This window comes from Sciurus carolinensis, chromosome 14, assembly GCF_902686445.1.
Source record: "Sciurus carolinensis chromosome 14, mSciCar1.2, whole genome shotgun sequence".
Classification (NCBI taxonomy): Eukaryota; Metazoa; Chordata; class Mammalia; order Rodentia; family Sciuridae; genus Sciurus; species Sciurus carolinensis.
The window spans coordinates 83506413-83522660 of NC_062226.1; the positions used below are offsets into that span (position 1 = coordinate 83506413).

The 16248-nt window shown below is 39.8% G+C and overlaps 1 protein-coding gene across 4 annotated transcripts in view; it reads right to left on the bottom strand.

Annotated features, from left to right (window-relative positions):
- Rasef (RAS and EF-hand domain containing) overlaps positions 1 to 14384 on the bottom strand; it is a 69534-nt gene extending 55150 nt beyond the window's left edge. Inside the window, exon 1 of one of the 4 annotated variants that reach the window (XR_007105034.1) lies at positions 13734 to 14384. Coding sequence is in view for 3 of the 4 variants with exons in the window: in XM_047525477.1 (XP_047381433.1) it covers positions 13734 to 14164 (431 nt within the window). In the remaining variant the exon portion in view is untranslated. The remainder of the gene's footprint in view (positions 1 to 13733) is intronic. The other 3 variants (XM_047525477.1, XM_047525476.1, XM_047525475.1) reach the window with 3 other exon arrangements.
- Between the last annotated feature and the right edge of the window lie 1864 nt (positions 14385 to 16248).

Below are 16248 nucleotides of genomic sequence, written 5' to 3' on the forward strand. Positions count from 1 at the left end.
AATTAATTTTTTAAAAAGTCTGTGAAGAACAGTGATACATACAACTACATTCAAACAAATTTCTGCCAAATGAAATTAAAGCTCTGTCAAATTTTTAAATATCTTTGTACACACAGTAACAGTATCTAAACTATGTTAGTCAGTTTTTCATCACTGTGAGCAAAACACCTGAAAAGAACAACTTTGAGCAGGAAAAGTTTATTTGGGGCTCATGGTTTCAGAGGAATAGTCCATGGTCAGTGGGCTCCATTGCTAGGGCACAAGATGAGGCAGAATATCATGGTGGAAGGACATGACAGGGGAAAGCTGCTCAGTTCGTGGAAGCCAAGAAACAGAAAGTGAAGAGCCAGTGACAAAATAAAATCCCCAAGGGCACATACCCATGACTTACTTGCTCCAGTCACACCCCACCTGCCTGTCGTTACCATCCAGTAGTCCATTCAAATTATTAATCCATGAATTGAAATAATCCACTGATAAGCTTACGGCTCTCAGAATCTAATCATTTCAATTCTGAACATTCCTGCATTGCCTGACTCATGTGCTTTTATGGGGACATCTCAATATTCAAACCATAACAAAAACTAAACGTTTTATAAGAGTCATTTTCTTCCATCTTTGTGGTCTATCATCATTTGGGTTTTGGAAATGTTTACACCTTAAAGAACTACTCAGCTAGTCATCCTACAGGTCCTGTGTTTTTCATAAACCAGTTCTCTAGGCTTTCATTACATTTTGCTCAAAAATCAGTTGAAAAACTAATCAAATCACTCAATAACCAGAGTTATAAAAACTACCTTCATCTTTTGAAGCTCTTAGCAGATTAGAATTAATTGAAAACTATGCCTGAAACCAGAAAGACACTGAGGAACTAAAGAGATTAAATGATGAGCACAAATGTATAAATTTACTTGTGAAACTCAATAATTATGATTTGGAACTCTCCTCTTGAAAGAAAAATCTATTGATAGGCCTCCCATCTTAGTTGATTAAATTTATAGCCTATAACTATTTGTATACATGATACTGTTAAATTAGTTACTATCTGGAAAGATGTCAAAAAATTTATCACCTGCTTTTCTCTTTAAGAACACTGATTTCTATCTACCTACATCACTACAAACAAAAAGATAAATCAGTAACAGTTATTCAGTCTGTTTTATAAAAAGATGCAAAAGTAGGCCCAAAACATGGAATCCAAAGCAAATTTAGTTGTAGAGATGTTCTTAAAATTTTTTTGAACACATTTGCTCTTTGAAATAAAATGCTGTTGACATCTCTAATTTGACATTTCAACAGTTGGGACCTTTAGAGGGGCCCCTGGAATCACTCAATGATGGCTGAGTTATATCTTCCGCAAGAGAGACACTTTGAGACGCCCCCAGTTTCCATCACCTGTCTACTCCATTGCTTTCCCTGCATCATGCTAAAAAGTTTAACTGCTTTTGCATTGGATTTTCTGCAGAAGGGTGATGTTCAAAATCTTATTTTTACTGACTTTTTTACATTATATGAGAATCAGTTGTTCTGAAAACAGATCCACTTTGAAGTTCCCTGAACCACAGCTCACTAAAAGGGCAAACAAACCTTTCAATTTGCAAACATTATCTGCTGAAGGAATCTGACCTTCAACCTTCCAGAAGTGTAGAGAAAAGAATCAACACCAGTTTTCCCTTAATTAAGCCATCATCTAAGCTCACAGGTTCATCAGATAAGGAAAAAACTATTCCACTGAGCTTTGTATTTACATTTATCTCACTTTATATTTTTCATTCCAAACCTTTACATTCTTTTGGTTTCCAGTTCCCTTTCCTGTGGTCAGAGCTGTATTTCTCCCTCACCTGCTCAGATATTATACCCTCTGGGTAGTAAAATTGGCACAAATGCTACTAAATGAAATGGAAATAATGCTTAATGGCTGCTTTAAATCAAAGTACTAAGGAGAGAGCTGTAAAAAAGTTACTACAGTAATTTGCCTGAGTGAACAAGGTGAATCCCACAAAGCAGTAGTATTTGTCTACTTCCATATATAGTTTTTTAAGCAATTCCCAAAATTACAAAAAAAAGATTAAAATAATTCCACGACCATTAGGACGATGGTCTGAGATACAGGTGACAGACGCCCATGAATTCATCTCAGCCTAAGCCATGCCCTCACGTGGTTAGACACCTCCTGTTATCTGCATTTATTTAAAAAAAAAAAAAAAAAAAAACTATGCTTTGTGTTTATCTTTCCAAAAGGCATAATTTTAACAAGGGCAATTTGGAAATACAGTGTCTACTTGGGGGAATTTTTCAATATAAACAAAATTGAAAAGGGGGATTAAATATAAATAAAAATGTAAAAGAAATTAAAACACAAACACTAATCATTTCAAAATAATGGCAGCTCTCCAGCTATCTGAAATTCAGGAGTCTCGTACCATAAGGAATTCAAAAGAAGGTTGAAAGGGGAAAAAAAAGCAATCTCTAATGCATCTATGCTTGGTAAAGGAATAACCTGCATTCAAACAGGGGTTTTAAAACAATTCTGAAGTCTTTGATAAATGCTTTCGAAATCTTTGACAGATAAAGATACCTCGAAAGGAAGGACATACCAATAATTGTAAAACATCAGCTGGCAGTCAGACAGAAAGAACAGAAAACATACACAGGAACTCAAAAGGCCAAGTTGAATCACTATGTCCACAAATCCCAGGGACATCCCCATACCATAGCCCTGGGTAAAAACAGACTTCATAATGATCACCCTGAGTTAGCAAAGAAAGCTTAAGTGATTTTGCAAATAATTATTTTTGAGCAATTCATTCATTGTACACAACCACATACTTACAAAAGAGATGTGTCAGATAGCTAATTGCTACACTGCATATAATAGCCACAAAGTGGAGATTACCCAATAGCTATTAATAAGTCAAGTGGAAAAATAAATTGTGATATCTCCACACAGAACACTCTATTGCAGTGCAAATAGAAGAGTTACAAGTTCACAAACATAACACTTAGTGAAATATGCCAAATATTCTGTATGAACCTATGTATGTGCAATAAAATGTAGGCAAAAGATAATGACTGCCCTGGAGGGAAGGGGCTAAGGTGACTGAGAGGGGACTCTAGGGGACCTCTGCAGTGTGGTGAAACATCCTGGTTCTTTCTTAGTCTGGATGCTGACATGTGTAAGCATCTGGCCTGTGAAAACTTTAATTGCTGGAAAAGAACATTATAATTTCAAAAGTCATTCAACAGAGTATGTGACTTTCTAAGGCCCCACATCTCAGCTATACCATGTTTTAATTCTAGTTGGGGATCCTTAGGTCATTAGGTCTGTAACAGTCTGTCTAACAGGTCTGTGAACTTTTGTGAACTGCAGAATCTTATTAACCCAAAACAGCTATCACTATACTTTCTTAGGGGAGAAGATGCACTGTTCTTTTAGACCAATATGAAGTCTCAAATCTGTATACAGTCAGACTCTCTGTCTTTGTGCCTTGCTGTAGACTCCCATGAATTTGAACCCAAGATTAGGACCACTCTGCCATAACGCAGCCTCCTTTAGCATCAGTTAGCTGATTTCCCGGGTCAACAGGTGAATGGTACTAAAGTAGAAATGGTTTTCCCAGAATTTTAATGCTTTTTCCCCCCAAGTCACAGCCACAGAAAGCAAGACCATAAACATGACTGAATGCAGGGGCTGCAGAGGAAGGTAGATTGGACACAACACCCACTCACAGGCAGTTTCCTCTTGGCACAGACAGACCTTTTGCTTTCCATGGTTTCCCTCAGGTCTTTGTGCACTTGTTCTTGTCACTATAACCAAGCAGCCATGACCCATATATGCTTTATCCAGCTATCTTCACCTTTTTTTTTTTTCCCTAACATCTACAGGTATTCTGAACTCTTGTAGTTCTACTCTGTTAAGAATCTAACATGACTTTTTTATTGTGCTAGAATTTCATTAGGATTATTCATTTTTATTTGAGTACTCTGGTTACAGAATTGTACAGATATTGAGTGGTTTGCACCTTCCCTACTCCTTTTTTTTCCCTATACCCTGAGTATGTTTTCAAAACATCAAATATCATTCCATAGAGTAGGTGATTTTCAGGGTAGGTGAACCTGGTACATTAGAGCAGAAATGTGGGCACTGCCACTCATTAGCTTCTCTAAGTTACCCCTAGCTGCCACTCTGAAGTACAGGCTGAGGTGGAATAGAAAAGGTACTTTGCACCACAGACATTGAAGCATATTTACAGCATGTTTGTCAGCAAACATGAGATAGCAATGTCCTACAACATGGATCTCCTAAACAAACGTATTTACAGCCTGTCATGTCAGGAAGCATGAGCTAGCAATGTCCTAAACAATATGGACATCCTAAACATGGTGCTTTAGGAATTTTTCCACCTCAGTCCAGATCAGACTGTAACTCTGTTCTTTTGAAGCAAGAATTACAAGATGACTATGACATGTCAGAGGATAAAATGGTGTAGTCTGCCATGCCTAAGCAGATGGGCAACAAATCTGCATTGCTGCTCCCAACCTCCCAGGACCACTTCTAACCTGGGCCAAGGTAGCTACAGGCAGCCAACGATACACCTGTATTTTCACCACTGCATTCAGATTGCAGCATGGACGACTCCTTTTGTACTTCTTTTCTTTCTACCCGGATATTTCAAAACCATTCTTGGTCAAAGACTGTGCTATAATAAAGTGGCCACTTGAGCATGCGACATTGGTTTGTAGTTCTAAATGATCACAAAGGAGTATCAAAGTCAAACATTCTCATAAAATACCCCAAACCTAAATTTAAATAATTAAAATCCAATGTTTCTTCTGCTTGGTTATTGGTATGGTTTGGATCTGGAAATGTCCCCTGAAAAGTTCATGTTTTGAAAGCATGATCCCCAATGCAGCAAGGTTCAGAGGTAGGGATTTGTACACAGTGCTTAGGGCTATAACTCATTGATGGATTAATTCACTTGTTGGATTAATAATTTGAATAAGCTAGTGGGTGATAACCATAGGCAGACGGGGAAAGACTGGAGAAGGTAAGTCACTGGGGGCATGATCTTGGGGACTACATCTTGTCCCTGGTGTGTATGCATGTATGTCTCTCTCTCTCTCTCTTTCTCTCTCTACTTCCCAGCTGCCATGAGGTGAGACACTTTCCTCCACCACACCCCTCCACTATGAAATTTTGCTTCACTTCCATCCCAAAGCAATGGAGTCAGCTGACCAAGGACTGAAACCATGAGCTCAAAATAAATTTTTCCTCCTCTAAGTTGTTCTCAGGTATTTTGATTACTGCAATGAAAAGCTGACTAACATGGTCACATAAAATTGGAAGACAAGGCCAGACATATGGGGATATATTTAACATGCTCCAGGGTGGGGTGATGAGAAGCAAGACACACAGTTTTTGTAGCTATCAAAATTCCTATAAAAATTTTTTTGCATGAAAGATAAGATATTCTAACAACAAAAGAAAATATCACTGCAATACCAGAAAATATAACCACATATAACTAAAATTTCCTTAATTTTAATCATAAATCATTCTATTTCAATTGACTTCATACATGTCTTAAAATGTGATAGCCAAGTATTTCAGACTCAAAGAAAAAAAAGTGAAAATATCAGGGTAAAAGGAATCCTGTACATCCTATTGAGAACTCAACCTCTGAGCCCAAAAGACAGACATATTAGGGCAAAATGTTACTCAGCAATTTTTGATAAAGCTTGAACAGGGTAACTCTGCAAAGTACAATAATAATCAAGAGCAAAAAAGGAAAATAAAGAGAGACCGTCTTTGATTAAAATACTATCCCACAAATTTACAAAGGAAAAGAAGTAACACCATTTGATTTTAAGTCGGGATGCAATAGAACCAGAAGCTCAGATTAACAGAGGTCATCAAAACAAAATCAGACCTGACACCTGAATTCATAGGGCATGGACTCAGAGGCTGCAAAGTACAAATGATGTTTTTCCTATCTACATCTTTTGACCTTCATAGATTATGCAAAACTGAAAATGTCCACTTGAAATCCAGCATTCTTAGCAACAGTGAGCAGACATCCCACATGGCAGTTATCTACAGCTGAGAAGAGACAGAGCTGAAGTGTGGCTAATCCCTAGCAGATAAAGCAGAGGCCCTTACTGGCCACAGACACCTGGTTTGTGACTCTGCTCCATTTCATCAGTTGCACCTTATGGGTGGTAAGGGTCGAAGGGAACTTGGGACTCATTTGACAGGGGCTCAGAGTCTCTTTGGATGGAACTGTTGTGCCACCATGAAAAAGGATGGGTTTTCGCCTACTTTAGAAGACATCAATGTAGACATCTGTCTCCATTCTATGAATGGGGCTTATCTGCCTGATTACTGACCACCATTGAGAGCTGGGCTCAGGCCATACACCCCTGTGATTCTTCTCTCCTGTGATCCTCACTGCTGTTATCACCTTCTAGACAGAGAGAAAGTGCCAATGAAACTTTCTGATCTTGGGCAGGAAATATGGATGTAAAGCACTGTTTGCTTAATGAAGAAATGAATGGATGAATGAAAAATTATACGAGAAAGGTAAAAAGAGTTTCTTCTGTGTGAAAAGAATATAATAAGAACAAAAATAGTCCTTGTTCAAAACTGAGTAATTTAAGATGAACTTCTTCCACAGTATTATATCCTCAATTTAATTGCAGGAAATTAATATGTAAAAAAAAAAAAAATAGACCAATGTTGTGAAACCTATATTGTTCTTGAGGATTTCAAGTCCCTCTAAAATAATATCTATCATACTTGATTATCATGCAGACCTCATTAAAGGAAAAATCTCCTGTACATACCTAGAAATGACTTAAAATATTTTTAATATCACTTTTCTTAACTATGAGCAGACATGAAAATCAAATATAATTCCTGATATTAACAGCTCCAATATATTTGTAAAACTAACATACATTTACAAAAATCAGTAAAATTAAACTTAGCAATGCTTAACCAATCTGACAGAGAATGCAGTTTCACTTAAACTAAATCAGGTGCTGGCATTTTGCACATAGATTTCTTGAGTGCAGTTCCATGAACAAAACCCCATTCTTTCCACCATTTTATTTATTTATTTTTTCATTCTACTGTTTTTCCATCCCCATCCCCTCCCACCCCTTTTTCCTCTACACCATCCAAAGTTCCTTCATTCTTCTCTCCCTGCCCACCCTCATTATATATTGTCATGCACCTATCAGAGAAAACGTTTGGCCTTTGGTTTTGGGGGCTTGGCCTATTTCACTTAGCATGATATTTTCCAGCTTCATCCATTTACCATCAAATGCCATAATTTTATTCTTCCTTATGGCTGAGTAGTACTTCATTGTGTATATAAACTACAGTTTCTTTATCCATTTGTCAATTAAAGGGCATCTAGGTTGGTTCCACAATCTGGCTATTGTGAATTGAGCTGCTATGAACATTGATATGCTATGAACATTGTAGTATGCTGATTTTAAGTCCTTTGGGTATAAACCCAGGAGTGGGATAGCTGGGTCAAATGGTGGGTCCATTCCAAGTTTTCTGAGGAATCTCCATACTGTTTCCCAGAGTGGCTGCACTCCACCAGCAATGTACAAATGTGCCTTTTTCCCCATATCCATGCCAACGCTTATTATTGCTTGTGTTCTTGATAACAGTCATTCTAATTGGAGTTAGATGAAATCTTAGGGTGGTTTTAATTTGCATTTCTCTAATTACTAGGGATGATGAGCACTTTTTCATATATTTGTTGATCACCTGTATATCTTCTGTGAAGTGTCTGCCCATTTCCTTAGCCCATTTATTGATTGGGTTCCTTGTATTTTGGGTGTAAAGTTTTTTAAGTTCTTTATAAACTTTGGAGATGAGTGCTCTATCTGAAGAGTGTGTGGAAAAGATTTTCTCCCACTCTGTAGGCTCTCTTTTCACATTCTTAATTGTTTCCTGTGCTGAGAAAAAACTTTTTAGTTTGAATCTATCCCATTTATTGATTCTTGCTTTTATTTCTTGCACTATGGGGGTCTTGTTAAGGAAGTCTGGTCCTAAGCCAACATGATGGAGATTCAGGCCTACTTTTTCTTCTATTTGGTGAAGGGTCTCAGGTCTAATTCCTGGATCCTTGATCCATTTCTAGTTGAGTTTTATACTCAACTCGAAAAATGTCACATCATTTTTCTATTGAAACAGTAGAAAATCCACCACCCTGTGTTTTCGGTTACCTTCAGTTTATTGAACACACCAGTCAGATGCTCAGGCCATATTTCTTCTTTCATCGTCAGCCCAGGGTACTATACCTATGCCACACAAACACAGAGGCAGGTTTTGAAACAGTATAGCCAATCTGCAATGCAGGAGTCATCCATGTAATGTGCTCACATTAATTTGTCTGTTAACAAGTCCAAAAAGAAAACAAGAAGGCTGTCTTCTAAAACTTCTGAACATATGTGTAAATACCTGAAAGGGTCTATGGCACCTGTTTTGAGAAACACTGACATGAAGCATCCATAGTCCAGAGAGAACAGTGTTCTGGTAAACCAGGAAGAACTTTTCCACTCATTGCTCTGCATCTGATACCATGAAGTCTCAAAAATTCCTAGGTATTTAAGAAGGTGAGACAAGGAGCTCCCTAAAGATCAGAATCTGGTCTATGTACTCTCACCAGTGCCCAGTGAGATGTTAAGGACAATGCCAACAGTGAATTAGAGAAAGAATGAGAGAAACATATTTGTGCTACTGTATCAGTATATCTTGATTTTACAGGACACAGACTAAGGCTTTCAGGGATAAAATTCACTGTTCTAAATTTCACTTTTATAATTACTCTGACAAAAGCAATTATAACTTGGAAGGTCCTAGATGTTTGTGAGTTGAAACAATGAACTTGTATGTTTGAGGAAATAATTCCAAGGATATCACACGTCAGAGATAAATTCCACCATTATAACTTTCCTCCGGGAAAAGTGTTTACTTTCCATTTTATAACCTGATACAAGCCTAGTAACATCAAATGAAGCAGTTTGCACACACAGAATACATAATATCTTCCCAGTTCTTCCTTCCAACTACATACCACAGTCAAGTGCTACCTAAATTGCAATGGGTTATGCATGAAGCAAGAACACACATTGAATATACCCTCTTAGGAGAGAAAAAGTAAGTACATTTTGAATTATCACTGCATGGTGACATTTCCCAGCTTCTTAAAGGCTGTCCTTTCAGCTATTGGCTTCCAAACTTCCATTGAAGGCATATCAGTATGATGCAACTACTTCCATGTTACAAATGAAAAAAGACTAGGTAATCCAGGCAGAAATGAAGAAATAGAGAAAGATTTAAATGCTCAGTGATAGGATCAATACAAACCATGAACTTGAACAAAAATTGGGGAGAAGAATAACTCAAAAGTTCAACTTCAGAGAAAAGCTAGAGAACAGTCTTTAGTTCTTGAAGTCTGGCTTTCCCAAGTACACTCAGTTTTAAGTATTTTTTATTTGTCCAAATCAAAAGGACAGAATAAGTCATCTCTTCAAATTCTGAGAGCCAATCTCTGAGCAGTGAGATCTGAGAGTCAGAAAACCACTGTCCATAAGGCCAAAACTGAGTCCTCCAAGGACGAAGGCTGAAAAGAAATTACTATCTAAGATTAAATTCAAATATCAGAATGAGAGTGACCACCAACAGCAAGTAGAGCCCATGAGACCTAAGCCATGCACAGATTCATACAAGGCTCAGAAGCAAGGCTCCAAGGTTAAAAGAACATTTGTGGTTTTAAAAGACAGATTGCTCCCACTCATCAGGATAATAATACATATAAGTATGACAGAAGACATTAAAGAGAGAAAAGCAATAGAACAGCAACAATTAAGACAATAAAGAGATGGAGATAAAGATATATAGATACAGACACAGATATTAGGAGCCTGGTTCAGAATCCAGAAAAGGCAGAGAGATCTCCAGAAAGCCTGTAGCTAGTACACTAATAGATCTCAAAGACAGTGCCAAAGGTAAACATCACACAATCCAAAACACCCTTGAACCTCTTTCAGCACTGGGGTAAAATCCATCACTATGTTGAAAGACTGGAAGAAATCTCATCTCCTTGGATGACAACCACATATTACCAGTCATATGCATGAAAATATACATTTATCTTTAAACACTATACACACACACCAGAGTACCAACATGCTCACATGTCAAAGACAGTTAAGAGCTGAGATCAAAGATAGAAGAGCTGAATTTCCTCTCCCATTTCTAGGTGGATCAGTGCCAAAAGCTTAGTGGATGAAAGGAGGAGGAAAATGAGGTATGATGGACTCAAACAGCCCTTCTCCCCTTCTGCTCCCTTATTGGCTGATCTCTATCTTGTTCCCTCACACAGTGTCCTCTTCCTCCCCCATCTTGTGCTGATCTATCTTTGCCTCCATTTCTCTCCTCTCTTTCCTACCTTGCCAAGGTCATGTATATGAAGGACACTAATGAAGCAACTATAGCATTACAAAAGAAAACAATCACACTGGAAAGGGCTGAAGTGGAACCCAAGGAGGAGAAATACAAAAGAACCCTGATTAGTAAAGAAACTTTGCCTCTGCTACTGGTTCTTAAAATTTTCACAGCTTCTGGGGCTGGTGGAGCACACCTGTAATCCCAGCAGCTCAGGAGACTGAGGCAGGAGGATTGAGAGTTCAAAGCCAGTCTCAGCAACAGCGAGTCGCCAAGCAACTCAGTGAGTCCCTGCTGTCTCTAAACTAAATACAAAAAAGAGCTGGGGATGTGGTTTGGTGATGGAGTGCCCCTTAGTTCAATCCCCACCCCGTGCCCCCACCCCAAAAAAAAGTAGAGGAATCTACAAAAGAAATGGAGAAAACACAGTATAAACTAACTACACCCTCTTTAAATACTTAAATGTGAACTAAGGAATTGAAGAGTACAAATTTACTTGATTCATCCAGTAAACATTTATTTGAAGACATGTACACCTGTTGGGCTCAGGTTACCAGGTCACACATTCCGTGGGACTCTCCCCTCCCAAGACTTTAAGGGAAGTGTCCCCTGGATTTTCTAAGAGAAAACAATTTTGGCACACATCTCAAAGGCTGTTCTAATATCATTTCACAATGCAATATTATTTTCTCTCTAATCTCACAATTATCAGGGACTGGGCAGTTTAAAGTCAAAATCACTTAATATTTTGCTTGAATGATCTTTGAAATGGAAATCCTGTTAACACTATTATTTTGCCTCTACAGGAATAAAACATTATTATATCGAATACCCACACTTCTCAAACTAGATATGAATACCTCCCCTCCCCCCAGGTTAAGGGCAGGACACCACCAGATAAGATAGAGTTCCAGGTATGAAACAAAGCCACAGATGGAATGGCACACCTAAAGAGATAAATAATTCTCCCCTCAGAAGCAAGTCTAATATTTTATATTAAAAGAAGCTCCAACATATCATGTAGTAAAATTAACAACTAGTTGATGTCTTTTAAAGAAAATTCCTACTTATAGCAGTCTGTTGGGTTATATCCACAGTATATGGCATTTCCTACAAATGACCCTCTTGCCTTTTAATGGTTTTTGCTTTTTTGAGGGAGGGGCAGGAAGGTGGGGGTTATGATAGGGATCAAAACTAGGGACTCATACATGCTAGGCAAGTGCTCTATCCACTGAGCTACACCACCAGCCCTTAAATGTTCTTTGATGAAACTTTTAGGAAATGTTTCATCCACACTGTGAACTCCTTGAGAGTGTGAATTACATCTAATTCACACATTACATCTAATGGCAACAGCATTATCAATAATAAAAAAAAAACTGTTACTGCATTTGGATGGAAGGAAGAAAAGATGAACAGTTGTATGAGGAAGTAGAGTAGAAGCAATACAATTTACCAAAATAGCTAACGGTTGCCATAGTTACAATCAGATGAAGCAACTCAATTTAGTTCTTTTCCACTAACAAGTACTGGAAGGCAAATATTATACTTATTAATCTCAGATAGGAAAGAGGTGGCACTTAGGACACAAGTCAACCAGGTGACACTGGTGCCCAAGTAAATTTGATAGCCTCCGGAGAGTTTGGAAAGGCATGATAATAGCAATTCTACCAAGGATCTTATTCCTGGATCTACTCCGATCCTAAAAAAGGTCACTAATTATTAAAAGGCCAAGTGTCAAACATCTCCTGCAGACTCGACGCCTGTGAAAAAGATTTCTCTCTCTCTCTCTCTCTCTCTCTCTCTCTCTCTCTCTCACACATACACACACACACACACACACATGCTCGTGAGCACACATACACATCAAATATGAAGTGGACTCACCCTGCTTCATTCCTTAGATTGTTAATTTAAAAAATTAACTGCACCCAAAATAAGTTACAGATGAAAGATGACTCAAATACAGTTTATAACAATTTAAAAAATTTTCTACTTCCCTGGTGGAGGTACTGCATTTTTACTTCACTTGTGAAGAGTAGAAAGGATCAGTATCACACCCACTTTCTCCACACAATCCCTCTTACACCTGAGTGAGTCACTCCCCATGCCCAGTATTCCCCTTACTTTCTAGACTGGGAGGGGGAGGAAGCAAGGACTCCCAGCCCTGCAAGTGTGAGCCCTGAACCAATGAACATGCACATTGACAATTCCCAAGGCTATTTCCTTTTCTGAGTTTTAAGTCTCAGATATGCAAACTGATGGTTAAAATTGAGCCTTTCATATATTAGTAAGGACATCTAGAGCTCAACATATTGTCAGCTAATGTCCAAACAGGAAGTAGGAAAACGTTCAGCACTTACAGGTCTGAATTGCCTGAAAAGCAGCTGAAGACCTACTATGACACCAAGACATGGACAGATGCAAATTAAGCTGAAAGAAACTCTGAGCTTCTCTCCATCTGTGCCCTGAAATCCCACTTGCAGCCATTACCTCACCCTTGGGAATTAAGTTGGTAACTTAGTAATACTTATTTATCTCAGAATTATAGGGGTGATGAACATACAGTATAATTTTGTTATTTTATTCTACTGTATAAAAAGCGAGAGTCGACTCCTTGGTCTTTAACCAACCAAGTACCTGAATTTCTGGGTTAGTTTCTTCTTCAGTCAGAGGTAAGTCTACTTCCCATGGATTATGAAAATTAAAGAAGTGAACTCTGTACAATGCCTAGCACACGGTAGGTATCAGTGAATATTTGTATCCAGTAATATAAATGCCTAACCAAGTTTTCTTTTCTATCTAGTCTCGCGAAAACAACAAATCCAAAAGCTACTATAGAGGATGCCAAATTGGCAAACTGCCCAGGCGTTAGCCTCCGGGGTGCAACCAGTAGGCCATCAGTAGAGGATGACGTAATAGGGCCGCGAAGAGACTAGAAGCGCGCTCAAACCCGTGCTGCAGGCCGGAGGCTGCGGATTTCACGGTGGCTCCTGTAATCAACAAGGTGCCATTTGCAGGGCTCAGAATTCAGCAAGCGAAACTTTCTCCCTAAAGTCTGATTATGTAAATGCATTCCCTTTCCTTAACTCTAGAGGATCTCCTTTTGGCAAAGTTTAAAGTAAGTGGCTGAAGGGAGAAAAGCAACTTTTAATGGAGCCGGATCCATTGGGTCTGCATGCCCTGAAAAGTTCAGGATAGAAGGCAGTGCACCAGAGAAGGCAGGAAATACCATCGTCACCTCCCGCCCCCGAAGCACACACACCTGGGGATGAACTTGGCTTCCTCCCCCAGTCTCTCCTGGAAATCCTGCCAAGCCCGGCCCAGGTTCGTCGGGCCCCAAGGGGCGGACAGATCCGAGGCGGCGTCCAGATTGCCCATGTTTTCGCCGCAGTCCGCTGGTTCGGGTCCCGGCTCCGCTGCATCAGGCGAGGGCTCTAAGGGTCCCCAGACCCGGCGCCGTCCTCCGCGCCGGGCCCCACGGAAGCCGCGCGCGAACTCCTGGAAGGTGATGACGCCGTCGCTATCGGCGTCCAGCCGCTGGAAGACGGCCTCGGCGTCCGCAGGCAGCACTCGCAGCTCAGCGCACAGAGCGCGGAACTCCTCACGCTCCAGGCGCCCGGAGCGGTTCGCGTCGCAGGCGGCGAAGAGGGAGCGCAGCCGGGCTAGCTCCTCCGGGTCCCCGTCCACCTCCATCCCGCCGGCGAGCGCTGCCGAGAGGGCTCCGGAGCGCCACGGGGCAGCGCGACTGTGGGGAGTCGGGGCCACCTGCTGCTGCCGGGAGCCGCGAGTTGGGCTCGTCAGGCCGGTTCGGCTACTTGCGGGAATATCCGGGCGGGGCGAGGCGTCTGGGCGGGTCGAGGGTGGCCTAGCGGGCGGCGCGCTTCCACGCTGGTGACCGCCGGTCCACTGCAGATCCCGACAGAGGTCGGTGTTCCCTGGGCTCCCCGCACCGAGCAGCAGCACCTGCGGGCTGCTGATCGCCGGCGCGGCGGCACTGTCCACTCTCCCGCCGGCCTGGCTCCGCCCAACCCAAGAGGAGGGCAGCCGGCACTGCTTCCCACGCCTCGGGGAGCCGACCTGAGCCCACCCTGTAGAAGTTGGGGAACCCAACCCAGCAGGAACGAAGGGTGCTTGGGCATAAACACTGATGGATCTAGTAAAGCGCATCGCTCAGCTCGAAGCAGATGCTGTGCTGGCATGAGCGTTGGAGGTTTAAAGGACAGAAAGGGGAAAGGAAGGGAGGGGTAAGATTCCGGCTAGTTATGTTCATTGTTTTCTCTTCTAATTCCAGAAACTTGGTAGACCTTTATGTTCAAGTTTTCTGACAAACCAAAGTACAAGATTTAAAAGAAGACCCCCTTGTTTCATTTTATAAGCTTTCGTTAAACTATATTCATCTAACACAAGGGTCCCTCCACACGTAGGTTTTTCATAGCCCCCAAATCCTAACACTTTTTCTTAGTCCATGACACCTCAGCCTGACAGAGAATTAATAACCAAAATTGCTTGACAGTATTTTTTGAAAAAGTGAAAAAGACTAGTTTTGGTTTGGTTTGGGACTGATTTTTTTCTTTTCTTTAACAAACTTGATGGAAATAATATACTCAAAGATTTTAAACACATTTCGAAAATACTACTGTTTTCTTTTTTTACTCTGACTTCTTTATGCATATAAGATCTTTAAAATCCATCCGTTTAGATCCTTTAAAATAAATTCTGCCCTTCCATTTTTTAGGAGACCCTCAGACTGTCTTAGTTTGACTGTGTCTAAGTGATTTTCCTGACCTATGAAAATACATTAGGTTGTTTTTACTTTAGTCACATTAACCAATTTTCTATACCTTTTAGATTTTATTTACTCCTGTTTCTTTTAGTTATGACTGTATTTCCCTTTTGTCTCATTCTGGATTACCTTTATTGCATATTACTTGGATTTTTAAAATATGATAAGAAGTAGGGGATTTGACTGACATGTTCCTTCTAGGCTAAGGTTCTTAAACATAAAGCTCAGTGCTAAACATCTGAGGAACTGTTTCTTCTTGAATTGTACACTACCTCAGGTCCACATTCACAGCCTCTATCATGCTTTAAGTACTACTGATAACCTCCATCTGCAAATTTAACTGTTAATTATGAGACTCATTCCATTAGAAGTCCTAGTTTAGCAACCTAATGGCTAAATGAATGTAGTGCTATATAGTTGGACAACTAACACATTGAAATGAATTCTTTTCATTAGTGCAATATAGTTAACTGATTTTGAGTCTATTCGCTTTTCTGTTTATTCTAAAGATTGATTTTTCCATTCAAAGTAAAAAGTCACTAGCTTGGTAATGCTTTAAAACTTTACAGTTACACTTATTAAACTGAATCTTTGAAGTATTATCATACTGTTTAGACATTAACGACTGTTCTTTCAAAACAGAGGAGTTAATATTTTTTAACTGCTTAGGTGATTTCTTAATGACTGCTCACACAACTTCATTCCTGAATTTTTACTGAACTTTGTGCCTATTATTTCTGAATTCTTCTGTTCTTTAACCCACTTTGCCCTTTCCTTGAGACCCTTCATCACAAAATCATCAAGAAACACATATTATTCCAAATATCATATGCATACATTTTCTTTCCACTGATATTAATATGCCTCAGACCAACTACATCAATTATTTATCACTGCATAACAACACAACCAACACATGGTGATTTAAAACAGCACCCCTTTTATTTGTTCATTATTTCTTTGTCATCCCTTTGGCTGGCTTACCTGGGATCAC